The following is an 18,405-nucleotide window of genomic DNA, read 5'->3' as shown; positions in this document are numbered from 1 at the left end:
TAAGGCTAAGTTAAAAAGTGAATTTATTTTTAAAAAGATATTAAATAATCACAGCGGATACACAAGTGTGGCAGAAGTTTAGGATATAGTGGTTTATTCAGCACCTGCTACTTATACCTACTACACATATTAATACAACACAGTGGGGAATGCAGAAATGATTTTAAGTCTGGAGAGTGTAGAGAGGATGAAGTGTTTCAATTTGAGCAGATGTTTAAAGAAGAAAACTAAATCCCTCTTCTTAGAGATAAATATTATTAACATTTCGATGAGTATCTCTATACTGGCTATTCACATTTTAAAAGAAGTCTAGGAGACTTTCTCCCTGCAGTTTATCCTTCAGAAGACAAATTCAGTAATTAGAACAACCTGTCTCAAAAGCATTTTAAGTGAAAGGAAAAATTTAAATATATAAAAACTGTCCCTTTATAGAAGAAAACAAGTATTTCCCCAGCAAGAGCTAGGGTCATGTGAATGTCTTCCCAGTTGATAAGTATAATAGAAAGAGGACAAGATCCATAGGTGTGAATTTGGGTTTTACCCACTGCTTATTAGCATGATAATCTTAAGACATTTTAACTTTCTGCCGTCTCTAAAATGAAGATAGTACTTCCCGTCTTGCCCAGCTTGCTGTTGTGAGGATCCAATGAATCAGCTTGTGAATTTTATTTTATGAAAAGGAAAGTGCTATAGAAAAGAGAAAGATACTTATTTTTTTTCTTATATGTAAAATTAGCATGGGAAGAAAAGAAAATCCAATTTTATCTTAAGAATCTATTACAAATAAACAAGTTTCATTTTTGCAAAAATTACCCTTATTTAAGCTCTTGTCATTCCATATCTTTGAACATGACTCCGTGGAGTTCTGAATAGCTTCCTAAACGCAGACATCAAACCAAGATACAAGAGCCTATGTTTTCTAATAGAGACCTGCTTGTTTTATAAAAGGATTAATTCATAGTTCAGATTAAGAAGCAATGAGGCTGATGATAGCTGCCTTGTAGTAGTGGAGATTAACAAACTGTTTGTAAAATATCTAATAATACAATGTCTGGTTCATAGGTCATTTAATGAATGGAAATTGTTATCATTATTATTAAACATAGCAGCCTATTTTGCTTATTACTAAAGTAATAGATAAATTAGAAAACATGAGTAATCCAACTAACCATAAACATCTTACTATATCTATTTCTGTGTGTTTTTTTTTTTATTAAAAATCATTTTTCCTCTTATTGGGTATATGGGTTTCCAGTTTTTTACTGTTAAAAATATTCTTGCAATGAATATTTTTGTATGGAAATCTTCAGTTACATCTCTTAATTTCCCCCTTAGAATAGATGTCTATTAATTAGTGCTTTGTTCTTCCCTCTTGATGGCCATTCCCTGAAGGCACAGGTACACGTGTTTCTTAGCCATTTAAGAAACTAGGCTAGTTAGCTCTTTCTTTACTTTCTCTACCAAGTGTATTCTGACCTAGATTCTGATCTTTAAAAGGAAAAGAGATAGTAAATGTAAAAGCTGTCTTGCCAATCACTTTTAATCTATCCCTCTTTTTCATGCATCTACCCAGCCTTGTTTTTAAGTGGTCATTTTCCTTAAAGATGAGGAATTGGTGAAGAAATGGAAAACTGGTAGAATAGCTGGATTCCAGTATTTTGCTGCCTGTGTTCCCATTAGGTTGTGTTTTTCTAAGGTGTAGAAAACAAAATCAGTTCCATGTTCATCTGTTTGTACTTCACTCTTTTAAGTAGCTGGAGTTTATTTCAAAACTGTTAGCCTTCACTTTCTAGAATATATATTCTCTCATTGCTTGCTGCAGAACTGATAAGTCTCCCATAGATGAAGCTGTTTTTTTTAAGCTTTTTTATTATTTTGTTTAAATTTTTATATCTTTGTTGACATTTTATTTGCTTGATGTCTTAATTGATATGATGTGTTAACACTCTCTATTATGATACATTTGTCAGATTTTCTTTGTAAGTCTGATAATTTTGAATGAATATATCCTGAGGCGTTAGTATTAGGAACATATACATTTAGAATTATGTGTCCTCCAGGTAAATTGAATCTTTTATCATTCTTTTGTTACTTTCTTTAATAATCCTTTTTGCCTTTAAGTTGATTTCGTCTGGTGGTAATACAGCGACACCATATAACTATTGGTTAATATTTGCTGGATGTCATCCTTTAACTTTTTTAAAATAGTATCGAGATAGAATTTACCATTGTAACCATTTTAAAGTGTACAATTTAGTGTTTTTTAAGTATATTCTTAATGTGCAGCCATCACCATATCACTTTCATCCTTTTACTTTTAACCTTGCCATGTATATTTGTCTCACACATAGATATACTTTGTGGTTATGGTTGCTTTTAAATCCAAACTGACACTAGCTTTTTTTTGACTAGCTTTGTTTGTTCACATATATTGTGATTACAGATATATTTTAAATTGTTTCTGCCATATTATTTTATGCCTTTTTTTCCCCTTTATCCTTTTCATATCCCCCACCCCACCTCCACCCCAAACATACATCTCCTTCTGCTTTATTTTTAGAAATGATGGAAGGTTTTTAAAAAATTACATTTGAGTTTTCATTTAGGTTTGAAGGTTCATATGTGACTGTTCTTTTATGGTTGCTGTTAAAAATAAATCATGCCCACAAAGCCTAAAATCTTAAAATATACAATATCTTCACTGCTTCCTAAACAATCCAGGAACCTTAAATAAACAGTTTGATCTAATGACCCCTTTCATGTTATATTTTAGTTTTATCTTGTCATTTTTCTTTTTTCTTTTTGGCTGCATGCAGCATGTGTGATCTTAGCTCCCCGACCAGGGATCAAACCCACGTCCCTTGCAGTGGAAGAATGGAGTCTTAACCACTGGATCACCAGGGAAGCCCCTCACACATTCCTTTTAGAAATTACTTTGCTTCTTCCAGAAGTATATGCTTTAGAAATTTCTTTTTTTTTTTTTTTCATTTTATTTATTTATTTATTTAACTTAACAATAATGTATTGGTTTTGCCATATATCAAAATGAATCCACCACAGGTATACATGTGTTCCCCATCCTGAACCCTCCTCCCTCCTCCCTCCCCGTACCATCCCTCTGGGTCGTCCCAGTGCACCAGCCCCAAGCATCCAGTATCGTGCATCGAACCTGGACTGGCGACTCGTTTCATATGTGATATTATACATGTTTTAATGCCATTCTCCAAAATCATCCCCAGCCTCCCTCTCCCACAGAGTCCAAAAGACTGTTCTATACATCAGTGTCTCTTTTGCTGTCTCGTATACAGGGTTATTGTTACCATCTTTCCAAATTCCATATATATGCGTTAGTATACTGTATTAGTGTTTTTCTTTCTGGCTTACTTCACTCTGTATAATAGGCTCCAGTTTCATCCACCTCATTAGAACTGGTTCAAATGTATTCTTTTTAATGGCTGAGTAATACTCCATTGTATATATGTAGAAATTTCTTTGGAAAATTCTGGTTTTGTTTTTATTTTGCTCTCATTCTTGATGTCAATCCAAGATTGACAGCTGTTTCTCCTAGCACTTTAAAGATACCGTTCTATTTTGTTCTGGTTTCCTTTGTTCCTGTTGAAAAAGTCTGCTCTGAGCTTAGTTGTCTTTTACTTATTTATTTTTTAGTTCTTTCTGGTTATTCTTAAGATTTCTCTTTGATTTTTGTGTTGTGCAAGTATGAACTTTATCCCAGTCCTGCTTGGGATGTATTGTAGCTCCTATAAGGACTCATGTCTTTTCCTGAAGTTTAAAAAATTTTTTCCATTATATCTTTTTTTGTTTTGTTTTATTTATTTATTTATTTTTAAATGTATTTATTTTAATTGGAGGCTTACTTTACAATATTGTATTGGTTTTGCCATACATTGACATGAATCCGCCACGGGTTTTATCTTTGAGTATTGCTTCTTTCCCATTCTCCCCAGTTTATCTTTCTGGAATTCCAGTTAGATGAATGTTATACCATCTCATTCTGTCTCCCACAGATGCTGACACTTTTAAATTTGTCTCTTGGAGCTCCACATTCCAGTTCATAGATTATTTCTTTAGCTATATTTAGTCTGTTCTTTGACCAGTCCATTGTGTTTTAAAGTTCTGTTTGGTTCTTTTTGAAATCAGTCATTTCTGGTAGCCTCTTTTTCCTTTCTCATGTTTTCAGTTCCCTTGTTTGTATGTTTGCTGTGCTAAGTCGCTTCAGTCATGTCTGACTCTTTGCGACCCCAGGGACTATAGCCTTCCAGGCTTCTCTATCCATGGAGTTCTCCAGGCAAGAATACTGGAGTGGGTAGTCATTCCCTTCTCCAGGGGATCTTCCCGACCCAGGGATTGAACCCGCATCTCTTACATCTCCTGCATTAGCAGGCAAGTTCTTTACCACTAGCGCCACCTGGGAAGCCCACCCTTCTTTGTTTATTTCATATTCTGTATCTGATGGTTCCATTATCTGAAGTCTTAAGGAACTACTGCAACCCTGTATTGTTTCTGCTAACTCTTACTTACTGTGGCTTGTTTTCTGAAATGTTTGATAATTTTTACTGTAAATTCATAATAGTTCAGTAATCTTAACCTTCAGGAATCTTGAAGGGTCTGGGTTTAGGGTATATTCCTTAATAGAGCATTTGCATTTGCTTCTATCAGTTGCCCCTAGTGCTAGCAAGCCAGCTTGGCATTTTCTGGTCCATGCAGATAATGTTTTTGACTTTTTTTTCTTTCTTTTTTGCCACGCATGCCATTGGGCATGCAGAATCTTAGTTCCCCAACCAGGAATCAAATCCACACCCCCTGCATTGGAAGTGTGGAGTCTTAACCACTGGACTACCAGGGAAGTCCCATGATTTTAATTTCAATAAGAGACTTTTGTTTTTCTCCACTTTAGGTGAGCTTGACACAATTGGGTTATTTTGCCAGCATTTTTTCCCTCTAGCTCACTCTTTGACTCAGAGTATAGCCGTTCATAGTTTTATACAAGGAATGTTAATTTCAACTCCTCAGCTTTGGCTTTTCCTTACTTTAAAGTAAACTTAACTGTATGTTTAAAAGGATATTTGTTTTACCTTATTAAGCATTTTTTAGATGTTTTTCAGAGTATGTGTGTATTGGTGAGTGAATGTAGGTATGCACATGTGAGTGTGTGTATAAGAAATTGTTCATTGTGTCTTGGCACTATTTAAATTGAACCTGGAAAGTTTATAAACAATGAGAGTTTTATTTGGCTTTGTAAACATTATATTGTGTCATTCATATGACCACCTATCATTTATGTTTATTTTAAAAGCAGTACTATAACAATATACAAATGATTACATATTTGTTAACTAAAAATTATTTATTTGATAAATGTTGAATAATTTATTTTTCTATCTATACTTGTGTAAAAGTTGAAAGCACAGGTCTCTGGCATCAGACTACTTGGCTTCAAATCCCAGGTTTTCTGTTTATTGGCTTGTGGCCATAGGAAAATTAGCTAACCTCTCTGTACCTAGATTTTCTCATCTGTAAAGTGGTAATAAGTATTCTTAATTCATATCATGATTATTATGTATAAATAATACAGTATATAGCACAGAGGGCCTGGTACATAGTCAGTGTTTGGTACATGTTAGCAACATTTGTTGTTATTTTTTTTTTTTTTAATCTTTCCTGACCTATTCTTCATGTGTGTTGAAAGAAAAAAAATATATATGCATGTGTGTATGTATATTTTTGTGTGTATATATATATGTATTTACATATATGTATTTTAATGTTGGTTTGAGGAGCTATGATAAAATTAAGGAAGTAGAAGTCCAATAAATTTTAATGTTAAATTTAACTTTATTAAAGTAATACAAACATATTGTTTAAAAGTTAAGAGTACAAAAAAGCATATGATGAAATACAGTAGTTTCCTGTTCCTCCCTTCTCTGTGCCTCTCACCCCGTCAGGCTCCTCTCCCTACGGATTTCAGCTCTGTTAGCTTCTTCTGACATTTATGCACATCATTTATATATACAATGTATGTATACTATTATCTACTGACACTGTCTTGCCTTTTAGTCATGGTAGACGAGGATTTAGCTCTTGGCCTAACATGTGCTCTGCTCCTACCTTCCCCCAATTCTACCAGTATAGTCCAGTTACAGTTCTTGTGTGTGTGTGTTTAATTTATTTAGTTTTAATTGAGGGATAATTGCTTTACAATATTGTGTTGGTTTCTGCCATACATCAACGTAAGTCAGCTGTAGGTGTACATATGTCCCCTTCTTTGAACCTCCCTCCCACCTCCCGCCCCATCCTGTCCCTCTAGGTTGTCACGGAGCCCCAGTTTGAGTTCCCTGAGCCATACAGCACGTTCCCACTGTCTGTCTTCTGTATATGGTAGTGTGCTATTTCCATGCTACTCTCCATTCATCCCACTCTTTCCTTCCACCCCCCAACATGCACCCCACCCCCCACCCCATCTATAAGTCTGTTCTCTATGTCCGTCTCTCAGCCAATATCAAAACACTATTGAAAACATTATTGTTAAACAATATTGTACCTTTTCACTGCTGAGAATATGTTACCTTTTTTTCCCTCTTGCTTAATAACTGCTTAAAAAAAAAAGTGCTTAGTGTTCCTTTTTCTTTTTGCTAATTCTTCTCACAACTTCTGCCATGTCCCAATATAATTTCCTACAAGGTTAATTGCATCATTAACCTTATTAGTTTTAGTCCCCCTCATCCCTCCTACACCCTGGGAGAGAGCTCTGTTCTCTTTCTTTGGGGTATTTCTCTGAAGTCCTGCTCTCAGCTCTCATAGCAGACCTCCCTGTGGTTATTCTTTTATATTTGGCTGTGCCAGGTCTTAGTTGCGGCGTGTGGGGTGGCATGTGGGATCTAGTTCCCTTACCAGGGGTCAAACCCAGGCCGCCTGCTTTGGGAGCACTGAGTCTTAGCCACAGGACCACCAGGCCATTCTTGTATTCCTTTTCCTTTTCTTTAGGTTGAAATCCGTGTTGATCTACTGTATTCTCTCAATAGTGTGCATCTTCTACACGTTTCTTCAGCTTAAAAGGATGCTATGGTGACTGAAAGAGTGCGATCATGGCAGTCCTCAACAGATTGTCTTTTGCACATTGTTCAAATCCGAATGGGTTTTCCTCTTTTATCTAGTGTACAGTTGTCATTCTGGGGTTGCCCTTTACCATTAGAGATTCCCTTCACTTCTCTCCTTCACTGGGTCTCCTGTGTTCTGTATTCCATGACTTTTTGTTCTTAATTTACTCCTTCATTTTAGTAAAGAACATCCTCCAGCACCTTCCTGAGAAAGGTTGTGTAGTAAAGTAAAGTTTTTGAGTTCTTGCATCAAAATGCCTTCATTTTTCTGTCACATTTTTTTCCTGTCACTTGACTGGGATTTAGATTTCTAGATTGAAAATACTTTTTCCTCAGGATTTTGAAGGCACTGTTCCATCACCATCTTGATTCCAACATTGCTGGCGAGGTGTCTGAAACCATTCAAATTACTGATCCTTAGTATGTTACCTTTGGAGAAGGCAATGGCAGCCCACTCCAGTACTCTTGCCTGGAAAATCCCATGGATGGAGGAGCCTGGTGGGCTATAGTCCATGGGGTCACTAAGAGTCAGACACGTGGAGCGACTTTACTTTCACTTGGAGATACTTTCAATACTTTCATGCATTGGAGAAGGAAATGGCATCCCACTCCAGTGTTCTTGCCTGGAGAATCCCACGGACGGGGGGGCCTGGTGGGCTGCCATTTCTGGGGTCGCACAGAGTCGGACACGACTGAAGCAACTTAGCAGCAGCAGCAGTATGTTACCTTATTTTATTCTTCTGGAAAATTGTTGAATCCTTTCTCTGTGTTCTGAAATTTCACATACCTTGGTGTGTGCCTTTTGTTTTTTAAAATTGAAGTAAAGTTGATATACAATATTACACTAGTTTCCAGTGTACAACCTTGTGAGTCTGTTTTTACCCATTGTATTGGGTATGTATTTGGCCCTTTTAATTTGGAAGTTGAAGTTCATTGGTTCTAGGAGACTTATTGGAATTGTTTTGTTGATGATTTTCTCCTCTCTATTTTTTCTATTCTTTCTTTTCAGAGTTCTATTATTTGAGTGTTGGCTTCCTTATACTGAACTTTCTTACCTTTTCTTCCCTGCTTTTCCATTTGCTTATCTCTTTCTTCTATTTTCTGGGAGATACATCATCTTCCAATCATTCTATTAAGCTTTAATTTCTAAGAATTATTTTTCTCTGTCCCTTTTTTTTTTTTTTTGCTGCTCTAGGTCATCGTTGCTGCATACAGGCTTTCTCTAGTTGCGACCAGCGAGGGCGGCTCTCTAGTTGTGGTGCACCGACTTCTCACTGCAGCGGCTTCTCTTATTGCAGAGCACGAGCTTTAAAGCACAGGCTCGGTAGTTGTGGTGCACAGGCTTAGTTGCCCTGAGATATGTGGCATCTTCCTAGGACCAAACCTATGTCCTCTGCGTTGGCAGTTGGATTCTTAACCACTGGACCACCAGGGAAGTCCTGAATTTCCCATTTTTTAGAGTATCTTCAGTTTTTCCATGAAAGCAGTATCTCTCTAAATTTTCTCCTTAGGTGATTTGTTTCTTCCATATTGCATTTTTTCTGTATCTGGTCTTCCATCTTGACTCTTACCTTGTGTATCTTATAATATATACAATTGCTTGTCTACTCCTTAGTAAGAGAATGGGCTTCCCTAGTGGCTCAGTTGGGAAAGAATCTGCCCGCAATGCAGGAGACCTGGGTTCAGTCCCTGGGTCGGGAAGATTCCCTGGAGAAGGAAGTGGCAACCCACTCCAATACTCTGGCCTGGAAAATTCCATGGACAGGAGAGCCAGGCAGGCTGCGGTCCATGGATCGCAAAGAATCAGACACGACTGTGCAACTTTCACCTTCTTTGAGTTTAGTAAGAGAATGGGACTAAAAGCCTGGTTGGGTTCTCTGCACCTGTACATAAGGTTTATCAACTTTGAGCTTCACTGTGGTATGTCCTAGGGGTGCTTGCAGTTGGGGAATTCCTGTTAGGATCTCCTGGTCTTTCCTGGTAGAGGGATCAGAGTTCCCAGGGAGTACTCTTCCAGGCTTTTGTCTGGAGGGCAGTGTTTTGAAAGCCAGGTATGAGGAGAGGGCTAGCTTGGGAGAGGGAGTGCTCAGTAGTCAGTGTACCATACATACCGTTAGGTAAGCAAATCCACGGTCTGTTGCTGGTGTTCTCAGGCCTTCAACTATGCTGAACTTCCAGCTGAAGTGTCCTTTTCTTTGCCCTATCCAAAACGAGCTTTCAGGCTTTTGCCAGGATGAGGGACGAGCAATTGCCTTTTGCTTGAGTGTGGAGTTGGAGAGGAATCTGTACCATTTCTCAAACAGCTCTCACCCAATTCTTATATTTGCCACAACCTCTTCCTGTTCCTCCCAGTTCAGAAGTACCTGGGTCCTTTGAAGACACTGCAGTGTAAATCAGACTGGTTCTATATATTTTCTCCACTGCTGGCTTATGATTCAACTTTCTTGACCTGCCTAGTCCATTTTTATTTATCTGTCTGCTTTCCTGCTTCCAAAATCTTGTTACTATTGCCAGCTCTCCTGTTTTCCCTATCCTGTTTATGTCTTAAAACAAACAAACAAACTCTTGATTGTAGTTTTACTGGGGTTTTTGGAGGGAATAAAATTAGATGTGAATGTTCCTTCTGCCATTTTAACTTGGAGGTCTCAGTTTTTAAAATGGCAATACATGGTGTTTTTGAAGGTCACAAGTGACATGTACTTATTTGTAGATAATTTGGAAAATAGGAATCATCTGAGGTAGTTAAACATCACTGTATTTCTACCATACAGAAAAAACTGTTAACATTTTGATATGCTTTCAGTCTGTTTTCTTTATTTGGGTATTTTTACATACACATTTGTCTTTTTTCATGATTGGAATCATACTATTTATTTTTAGTTTTGTTTCCTGCTTTCTTCACCTAATGAACCATGTTCCCATGTCAGAACATACTCTTTCAAAACGTTTCTAATGGATGCATAATATGAATGTTGTTTGACACTATCATGAGCAGTTTCCCATGTTATAACATAATCTTTGAAAGCAGAATTTCTAGTGGGATTATAATATGGCTGTTACATGACTTTGTCATGATTTATTTAACTCTTGTCCTATTGATAAAGATTTATATTTTTTCTAACCTAAATTAGACTCATGCAGTCAGAATATGTGTGTCTGGTTCATGATTCTGTGTTTGAGCTTAACCCAGTATCTAATGTGGAGTGGCTGGAGGAATGTTTTGTTCAGTGAATGAACAGTTTTGCACGAAAGTCTGATTGTTTCCTTAAGTTAGACTCTAAAAAGGACTCTTACTTGGTTAAAAGGGATAAACTTTTTGAAGTTTCTTGATAGTTTATTTTCAATTTGTTCTTTGATTCAGAATAAGAAACAAGGATGTAAAAACGAGGAGGTGCTTGCTGTACTAGGCCATGAGCTGGGGCACTGGAAATTGGGACACACAGTCAAAAATATCATTATTAGCCAGGTAAGTCTGGAGTAATTCTCTCTCTACCCCTTTTTTCTTGGCCACACTGCCAGCTTCTCCAACCAGGGATCAAATCCATGCCCCCTGCAGTAGAAGCACAGAATCTTAACCATCGGACAACTAGGGAAGTCCTGACAATTGTCTTTTTATGGCAGGAGAGTCAAACAATAAGCATAGCAGGCATGAGAGTTCACGTAGTAGAGAAGTGAAGACAGACTCTGTAGCCGGGCTTCACGTTACAGCTTGCTGACTTACTGCCTTTGTGACCTCAGGCGAGCTCCTGAGCCTCGCTCTGCCTCCATTCCCTTGTTGAGTGATGATACCTCATAAGACTGAAAGAATTAAATGAGTTAATACATGTAAAGAGTTTGGAGTAGTACCTGAAATGTGGTAAGTACTACATAAATATTTATTGTTGTTAGCAGTTGCTCAGCTGTAGGAGCTGTGAAGATCAAAAGGAGCGAGCCTAGATAAGTTGGACATTAAAATGCTTTTTAAAAAACATTTTTTCTCTTTTAAAAAAGTCATTGTACAAACGTTGAAAAGAAATTGCAAAAAGTAGTAAATATAAAGGAGAAAATACTTTCTGTAACATTCCTCTTTTGGGTATTTATACCACTAAACCAACAGAGTGACCGTTGTTTTCAGGCTCTGAGTGAAATAGCACTCTTGTTTTTTTGACTGGTTCTGAGCATGTATGGTCTCAGATGCGTCTTTAATGGTCTTTGTAGCTTTCTAAAAGGTCAGCTGGTTCTGGGTGATGGATCGCATGGGAAGGCTTGTGTACCTGCTCCTATCGGCACTTTTCTGTTGCCTTACATCTGTAGGTATAAAAATGAGTGCCTTGGCTGGAAGCTATGTTGTATGGATACATGGCAGTGAGTAAGACATTAAGTCCAAATGCACATTTATTTAAGTACTCAGTTTAATAAGGAAAATCACTGCTCCATTCATGAAAGAAGGGGTCCAATAGCCTACTGTGAGGATAGTGGGCTGATCCCGGAGGTGCCTCATCAGGGCTGGAGTTGATTGCCTCTTCTAATAGATTGGGCACTTCAGCTGGAGCCAGTGGGCAATGTCTGCATTGTTGATTAATGCATTGACTCCATCCCTGTCACCATGGCCACTCTGTTCATGAGCAATTGACCAAATCCTAGAGTGGCTGGGCAGAGAAGCTGGCTGACATCCACAGAGCAGGTATCTTCTCCACCTGAGCATTGACAGAGCCTCCTCTGCTGTGGAATCGTTTCGGTGAAGATTCTCATTAGACCTAAGTATTATCATACTCTGGGCTAGTTTTGGAAGTTTTCCCACATACCTTTTTTCCACATCTCCTTGTTAGCCGTCCTCTAGTTTGCTCCAAGGCCCTAATCACCCAGCTAAACCAATATTTGCTCACTAATAACGAATTAGTATATATATACCCTCAACTCAGGCCCTCTCTACTTTTAGAATAAAAGTAAAACTATAAAACCACCTAAGTAACTTTTCCTGTGGTCACGTTAACATCGTTCTTAAAAATCACAGCATGATGTCTTGTTCTACTGATCCCACAATGAAATTCGGTTAGTAATAACTTAGAAATTTTGTATCCTTCTTTCTAGATGAATTCTTTCCTGTGTTTTTTCTTGTTTGCTGTATTAATTGGTCGAAAGGAGCTTTTTGTTGCATTTGGTTTTAATGACAGCCAGCCCACTCTGATTGGACTATTGATCATCTTCCAGTTTATTTTTTCACCTTATAATGAGGTAATGTATAATCTTTAAAATTATCACACATATGCTCTTGTCTATTGCAAATCTAGAACCTTGAGAGTAGTGAAAAAAGAAACAAACAAAACTATAGTTTTACCAAGCAAGTTTAGTCCCTTGATTTATTGGCCAGTATAAGAATGTAGCAGAAAAACCCAGACCCAAATAAAAGGTGCTTCTATATTGTTAGGGGAAAAAAAGTGGAGAATTAGACTTTAGTGGTGAAAACCTCCATGTAGCATGTACCTCAGAGACTTGGTAGATGGAAATTAACTATTGGAACACTATGTCCTAGACCACATTTTGTCAAGTACTGGCAAAAATCTGTATGTGAGGGGACAAAACAACTGATAATTGAGTGTGTGTATGACTGGATAAGACAGATTGTATGACAGTGTTCCTCTGGTTGCATTTCCTGACCACCTGCTTCATAATAGACTTAGCATCTGACTCCAGATCCTCTGAAGAAAAGTTGGATGTTTTATGGTAAGCAAAGTTTGAGAACCACTGCTCCATGACTGCTCAGTAGGGGAACGCCATATATGTGATAAGACATGGATTAATGAGACTGTATATGAATAAATCCAGTGATGGCAGCATACTAATTGATTAAGCTTCCAGAGTAAGCCAAGAGATCAGGGATCTTGAGATATCTCCATTCAGAAGAATTCTTTCTTTGGGACAAGTTGTAGAGTTAAGGTTTTAACTTTCTCCTTAAAAGGGGGGGTGGGGTGAGGTATAAGGCACCAGGAAAGAAAAACAGGGAGGAAGAGATCATGTTTGTATAGCATTGTCCACAGAATGTGCATTTATTTTCCAGAGAAGTAAGATTTATTATCATTAAACTCTAAATGTTTTAATTTTTTAACTTTTGTTGAGAATACTTATAAAGTGCTGTATGCTGATTGTTACTTCTTAAAGAGGTTATAGAACCGCTTGTAATGATACTGTGGAGAAGGAAATGGCAACCCGTTCCAGTATTCTTGCTTGGAGAATCCCATGAACAGAGGAACCTGACAGGCTACAGTCCATGGGACATAACTTAGCGACTAAACTACCACCATAATGATATTGTCATTTCTGTCTTCAGTCACAATTCAGGAATGCCTTAAAGACACTGAGCTATGTGTATGAAATGTCCCAGAATCTTCTGCTCTTTATGCAGTCATGCTATTTATATAACTAATTTTCTTATAATCTCTTCGCTGACTGTCAAGCTGATAATCCTTGCTAATGTCAGTGTACCTTTCTGATGTGGTCATTATTTGTTTCTAATTTTCTTCTTCAACCAACTATAGACTGGGAAATCAGATAATCAAACTCATTAGGTAAAAGTTACTGGATTCTGACTGAGTGTCTAAGTGTCCTCTGGTAAGTAAGGCACCAGTAATGTTAATCTGCTTTGGGCATCTAATTTGGCCTCTCAGTTTTTGGTTTTATCTCCTTTATTTTGAGTAGTTGAGTTCACATCAAAAAATAGCTAAGTAAATGTGGGATATTAGAGTGATTTGGAATATAATTAATTTAGAGATATTAGCAACTGTTTTAAAAACCTCAATGAGCCCAGGGTATTCATTTCAAAAAGACTAAGTATTTAAACAGAAAAACATACATTTATGTCCACATTTAAGAGGTCATAAGAAGAAAGTGATATTTTCTTGGGAAATGGGAAACATGCCTTGTCAAAAGGATTTGAAAACCTACCGTGGGGAGCAGGTGGGCGCGGGCTAGTGTCTGCTCAGGGTTTATTTGTGTCACAGTGAGGTTCAAGGGACAGCTGCCCTGGGACCCTTGAAATCAGGAGACACGTAGACAGACAGATTAGTTAATGATTATAACCCAAAAAGTACATTCAAGATCTGGAAAGAAATTTCAGGTAGGAGCCAGGTATTAGCTTTGAACGTGTCTAAGAAGATATCAGGAGCTCCCAGACTTTATGCTGAAGCTCTGGATCTGCTGATGGCAATATGAGGTACAGTTGAGAGACTTTAAACTTTCTTTTTGCTTTATTGCCTGATGTATCTTAAGGTAAGAAATAGACATCATGTCATCCAACTTATAATATTAATACTTCAGTATGCAAATAAATAATTTTTCCCTCAGAAATTTCTATTTTCAAATGAAACTTGTCCCCTTCCTAGTAGTCACCCTCAGAGACTGAATATTTATTCTAATGAAGCTACCATAGCTCAGAACACTCTAGAAAATTCTATTTTGAGGCCATCATTAGAGGCTATAGTGTGTGTATATATATATATACATGTATATATATCTATACGTGTATACTTGGAATATTCTCAGTGAAGACTGTTGTTAACATCTAAAGATGGATAAGTGAGCAAGAATATTTTTTTTAATGGAAAAAAGAGTCTGAATATAAATCACCACATCTTACCTCTGAGAAAGATGGTGTCATGGGCTTTGGAGTCATCAAGAATGTCAGCACTGTCACCTTCTGTTGTGTGACCACAAATAAGTTGTCTCACTGCTGAGACACCCCTTCTTCATCTGTAAACAGGAGTAAGAGTAATCACCTTGTAGGATGCTGGAGAATGTAAAATGCCGACTCAGTGCTTGGCCCATGGCAGGTTCTCAGAAGTCAGTATCTCTTAAGATTGACATGTCTTTGGATATATGTCTGTTTCTGATCTATCTGCTTAAAGAGGGAAAGGCTCAATTTCTAATAATTCCCCCACCCTAGGGTCTCCAGAACACAAGTGAGGTTTCTTTTGGCTTGTTGTTTCTCTTGTCCTGAGCTGAACTTCCTCTGCAGTATTGGCTCATGAAAGCTTTAGTAACAACAAAGAGGGGAAGTGGTTAAAATGCTTTTATTTCCTTTTTCAGGTTCTTTCTTTTTGCCTAACAGTCCTCAGCCGCAGATTTGAGTTTCAAGCTGATGCATTTGCCAAGAAACTTGGGAAGGCCAAAGACTTATATTCTGCTTTAATCAAACTAAACAAAGACAACTTGGGATTCCCTGTTTCTGACTGGTTGTTTTCCATGTGGCATTATTCTCATCCTCCACTACTAGAGAGACTTCAAGCTCTGAAAAATTCAAAACAAGACTGAGTTGCCCAGGGTCTGCAACTGAAGACATTTCTGATTATTTTCTGTCCTGGCAGCATGTTCTGGCTCTTGATGTTTTTAACTTTTTTTTTTTTTTTTAAGGAAAAATGATTAAGTACAGAAAAGCCAAGCTTTAAATACATTTAATATCTCATTTCAAAAATGATTTTAATAATCCATTTCTTAAAGAAAACACTGGATGAAATTTTGAGGCTTAATGTTTTTAAAGGCATAGTTTTATCTTTAAAATCTAGTTTACCATCAACTTGTAAAATTATTTGAGAAAATACAGAACTTGTTTTATTTACATGTTTATATGGAACCTGCATATAAGGTATTTGGGGGCATATGTTTAAAAGGGAACACCACCTCTGAATTCTCTCTCTAAGGCAGAAACAGTGGTCCCGAATCACTGTGCTCATACCTAAGTTGAAACTTATTTCTACTTTTATGCTGATATGATTTAAGCTGGCCAATCAGTGTTTTAAATAAGGAAGAAAGATAATTCGTAAGGCTGATGTTATACAACTGAAAGTAGTTAGAAATATGCTCTCTACTATTCTACCAAATTTCTGTTCCCTCTCTCGTTATACACTGATCAGGAATTTCTGATATTTTAAAATTAGAAATTATGTACAGAGTATTTTAAATCATTGGGTTTTCTTTTTGTTTTTTAGAAAATTTCAGTCTTTATCTTTCTTTCCACCTGGTGGGTATGATCCCATTAGGGATAATATAGTATTATCCCAAACATTCAGCTTTTTTCATTCATACTCTTAAGTATTCAATAAATTGTGCATCCTTTTACTTAGCAGAAATTGCCATATCAAACAGGTTTTGCTGTTAAAAGTGGGAGAATTGTGGAAAGAAGAAATGCCATTTTAAGAGACATAAGGGTGAAATACTGATGATTCTCTTATGATGTTACAGGAAAAAATATAATTTTCTATCTCTTTGGACAGAAAAGTTTCTGTTTTTATTTTTCTAATTTTTACCAGTAAGTCATGAGTACTATTTTATTTAATCAAGCCTAATTCCATTTTAGAAAATTATAGTTCTTGATATGCAGGCAATTTTTATTTTCAAGACAAACATTATGAAAGATTTCCAGTTTCTGAAGCTGCATGTTTGACTCAAATCTCTGTTCACTTTCTGAATGAGACCCAACTTTGTGCCCAGAGTCCCACCCACTGGTGATGTATATACTTTCTGGGCATTTATTCCAAAGTGGGATCAACTGTGTGCACTTGGCCTCTGGCCAGAAAGTCTTTTGCTTAGCTGATATTTGGATGATGTCTCTACATGGAAACAATAAAAATAAGCCTCTAGTTTAGTATCGCATTATTTATTTTCCTAAGGAACAGTCCTATGATTTTATCCAGCATCTTTTACATATGAATTCATGCTGTGATAACTGCCTTTCCTTCCTTTCTTGCCTTTAAATACAAATTTCAGTTCTACACCAGTGAAACATTAAAAATTGCCAATGCAGATTGATGTACTCTGTCTTTGATTTGACAAAATCTGTCTGTCATTTGTTACCTAGGATGTATGCTTATTACCCTAGAGGAGCTGAGTGCTAGTAGTGAAGAGTAGAAGGAACAGCCATAGTGCTGCGCGGTGGCAGGACCATTGCTCTACCTCACTCAGAGCCCTCTTAACTGCCTTCCTCCTGCTCCACTCCAGAGCGTTACCAGTTCTTGCTGAAGTCTCCTCGGAAGCGTCATTCAGAACCATCCTTCTCCATTCCCGTAACTTCTCATTGTCTTGGTCTGTTTGGTCTACTCCAGCTGCCTCTTCAGTCTTCCTTTTGTCACACGAGTGTATGTTCCTCGGTTCTTTGTCTCGTCACAACAAAGATTTGGAGCGACGGACATTAAAGCCCTCGGCGCGTCACAGCTCTTAGGTCTTGGACAAACTGTGCTACAGCTCTTAAAATCAGCATTACAGCTCTATTTTATTTAGAAGATAGCAGGAGAATCCAAGACTTGAAGAGAAGAGAGTGGAGGAGTGTGTGGGGAGGGAGGGAGGGAGAGAGAGAGAGAACGCATGCATGCGGGAGAGAGAGTCCGTGAGAAAATGCTTTGGCTCCTCCTTTTGTATGTTTTTTTTCTCCACCTGGGCCTGCCCTATGCAAATTTGGCTTAGCCAGGAGTGCTGTTTGTTCTGCCTGAAGTTTTCACTCTGGTCCTCGGACCTTCCTTGTCTTAGCCACCGCCATTTTGGACTCCTTTTCCCTATTCTACCTACCTAACATTCCCCCCTCAAGAGATGGGACGCCCAATTCTTTGGGAATAGGGGCGTCGAGGTCTTTCTGGCTACTTCCTGCTGAACTGGGGTGGCGAGGGGTATTGGGCTTCCCCCTCTTGCTAGTCTCAAGCCTCGGAGTCCTTATAGCAGTGTCCAAGGGTGTGTGATATTTTCCGTGGTCAGCTGTAGTTTTATATCTTTGTTGAACTGGCACTGCATGTTGTAGCTGGTTGACAGGTGTATTGAGTGTCCTCTTCTGTTTTCTTCCACAGCTTGACTTGTGAGTAGTGAATCCAGGAGTCATGTCCTGGTACCTTGACTGCTGTGGGGGTAGAAAGTATTACAGGGTAGGGGCCCTTACATATGGGCTGGAGTTGAGCCTTTGGGGACCCATCTTTCCAGACTTTAATTAGGACTTGAGTTCTTGGAGCATATAGTGGTGACTCTTTAGAATCTTTTGGGTCCTGGTTCATACCCCACAAGTGTATATCCTGTTGGAATTGCCCAGTGGCTATGGTATAAGACTGGAGGGTCTGAACCTCTGGATCTAGGAAGAGGTCATTGACGTAAACAAAAGGTCTCCCATATAGCATCTCATGAGGACTAAGACCAACCTGTTCCTTAGGGGCAATGCAGGTGTGGAGGAGAGCTATTGGTAAAGCCTCCTTCCATCCCAGGGAGGTCTCCTGGGTTATCTCTTTTATCGCTGATTTTAAGAATTGATTGGCTCTTTCTACTTTTCCTGAAGATTGAGGCC

At 37.9% G+C, this 18,405-nt stretch overlaps 1 protein-coding gene across 1 annotated transcript in view; it reads left to right on the top strand.

Moving 5' to 3' along the window:
- Positions 1 to 16,891, top strand: part of ZMPSTE24 (zinc metallopeptidase STE24) — a 43,670-nt gene extending 26,779 nt beyond the window's left edge. The window contains exons 8-10 of the mRNA XM_027537684.1: positions 10,477 to 10,581; positions 12,186 to 12,329; positions 15,177 to 16,891. Coding sequence (XP_027393485.1) covers positions 10,477 to 10,581; positions 12,186 to 12,329; positions 15,177 to 15,401 — 474 coding nt within the window. The 3' untranslated portion in view covers positions 15,402 to 16,891. The remainder of the gene's footprint in view (positions 1 to 10,476; positions 10,582 to 12,185; positions 12,330 to 15,176) is intronic.
- The last annotated feature ends 1,514 nt before the right edge of the window (positions 16,892 to 18,405 follow it).

Source organism: Bos indicus x Bos taurus, chromosome 3 (genome assembly GCF_003369695.1).
Source record: "Bos indicus x Bos taurus breed Angus x Brahman F1 hybrid chromosome 3, Bos_hybrid_MaternalHap_v2.0, whole genome shotgun sequence".
In the NCBI taxonomy this organism is placed as follows: Eukaryota; Metazoa; Chordata; class Mammalia; order Artiodactyla; family Bovidae; genus Bos; species Bos indicus x Bos taurus.
Note: the sequence above shows the minus strand (reverse complement) of the source record. Positions and strands in the feature narration are given on the sequence as shown.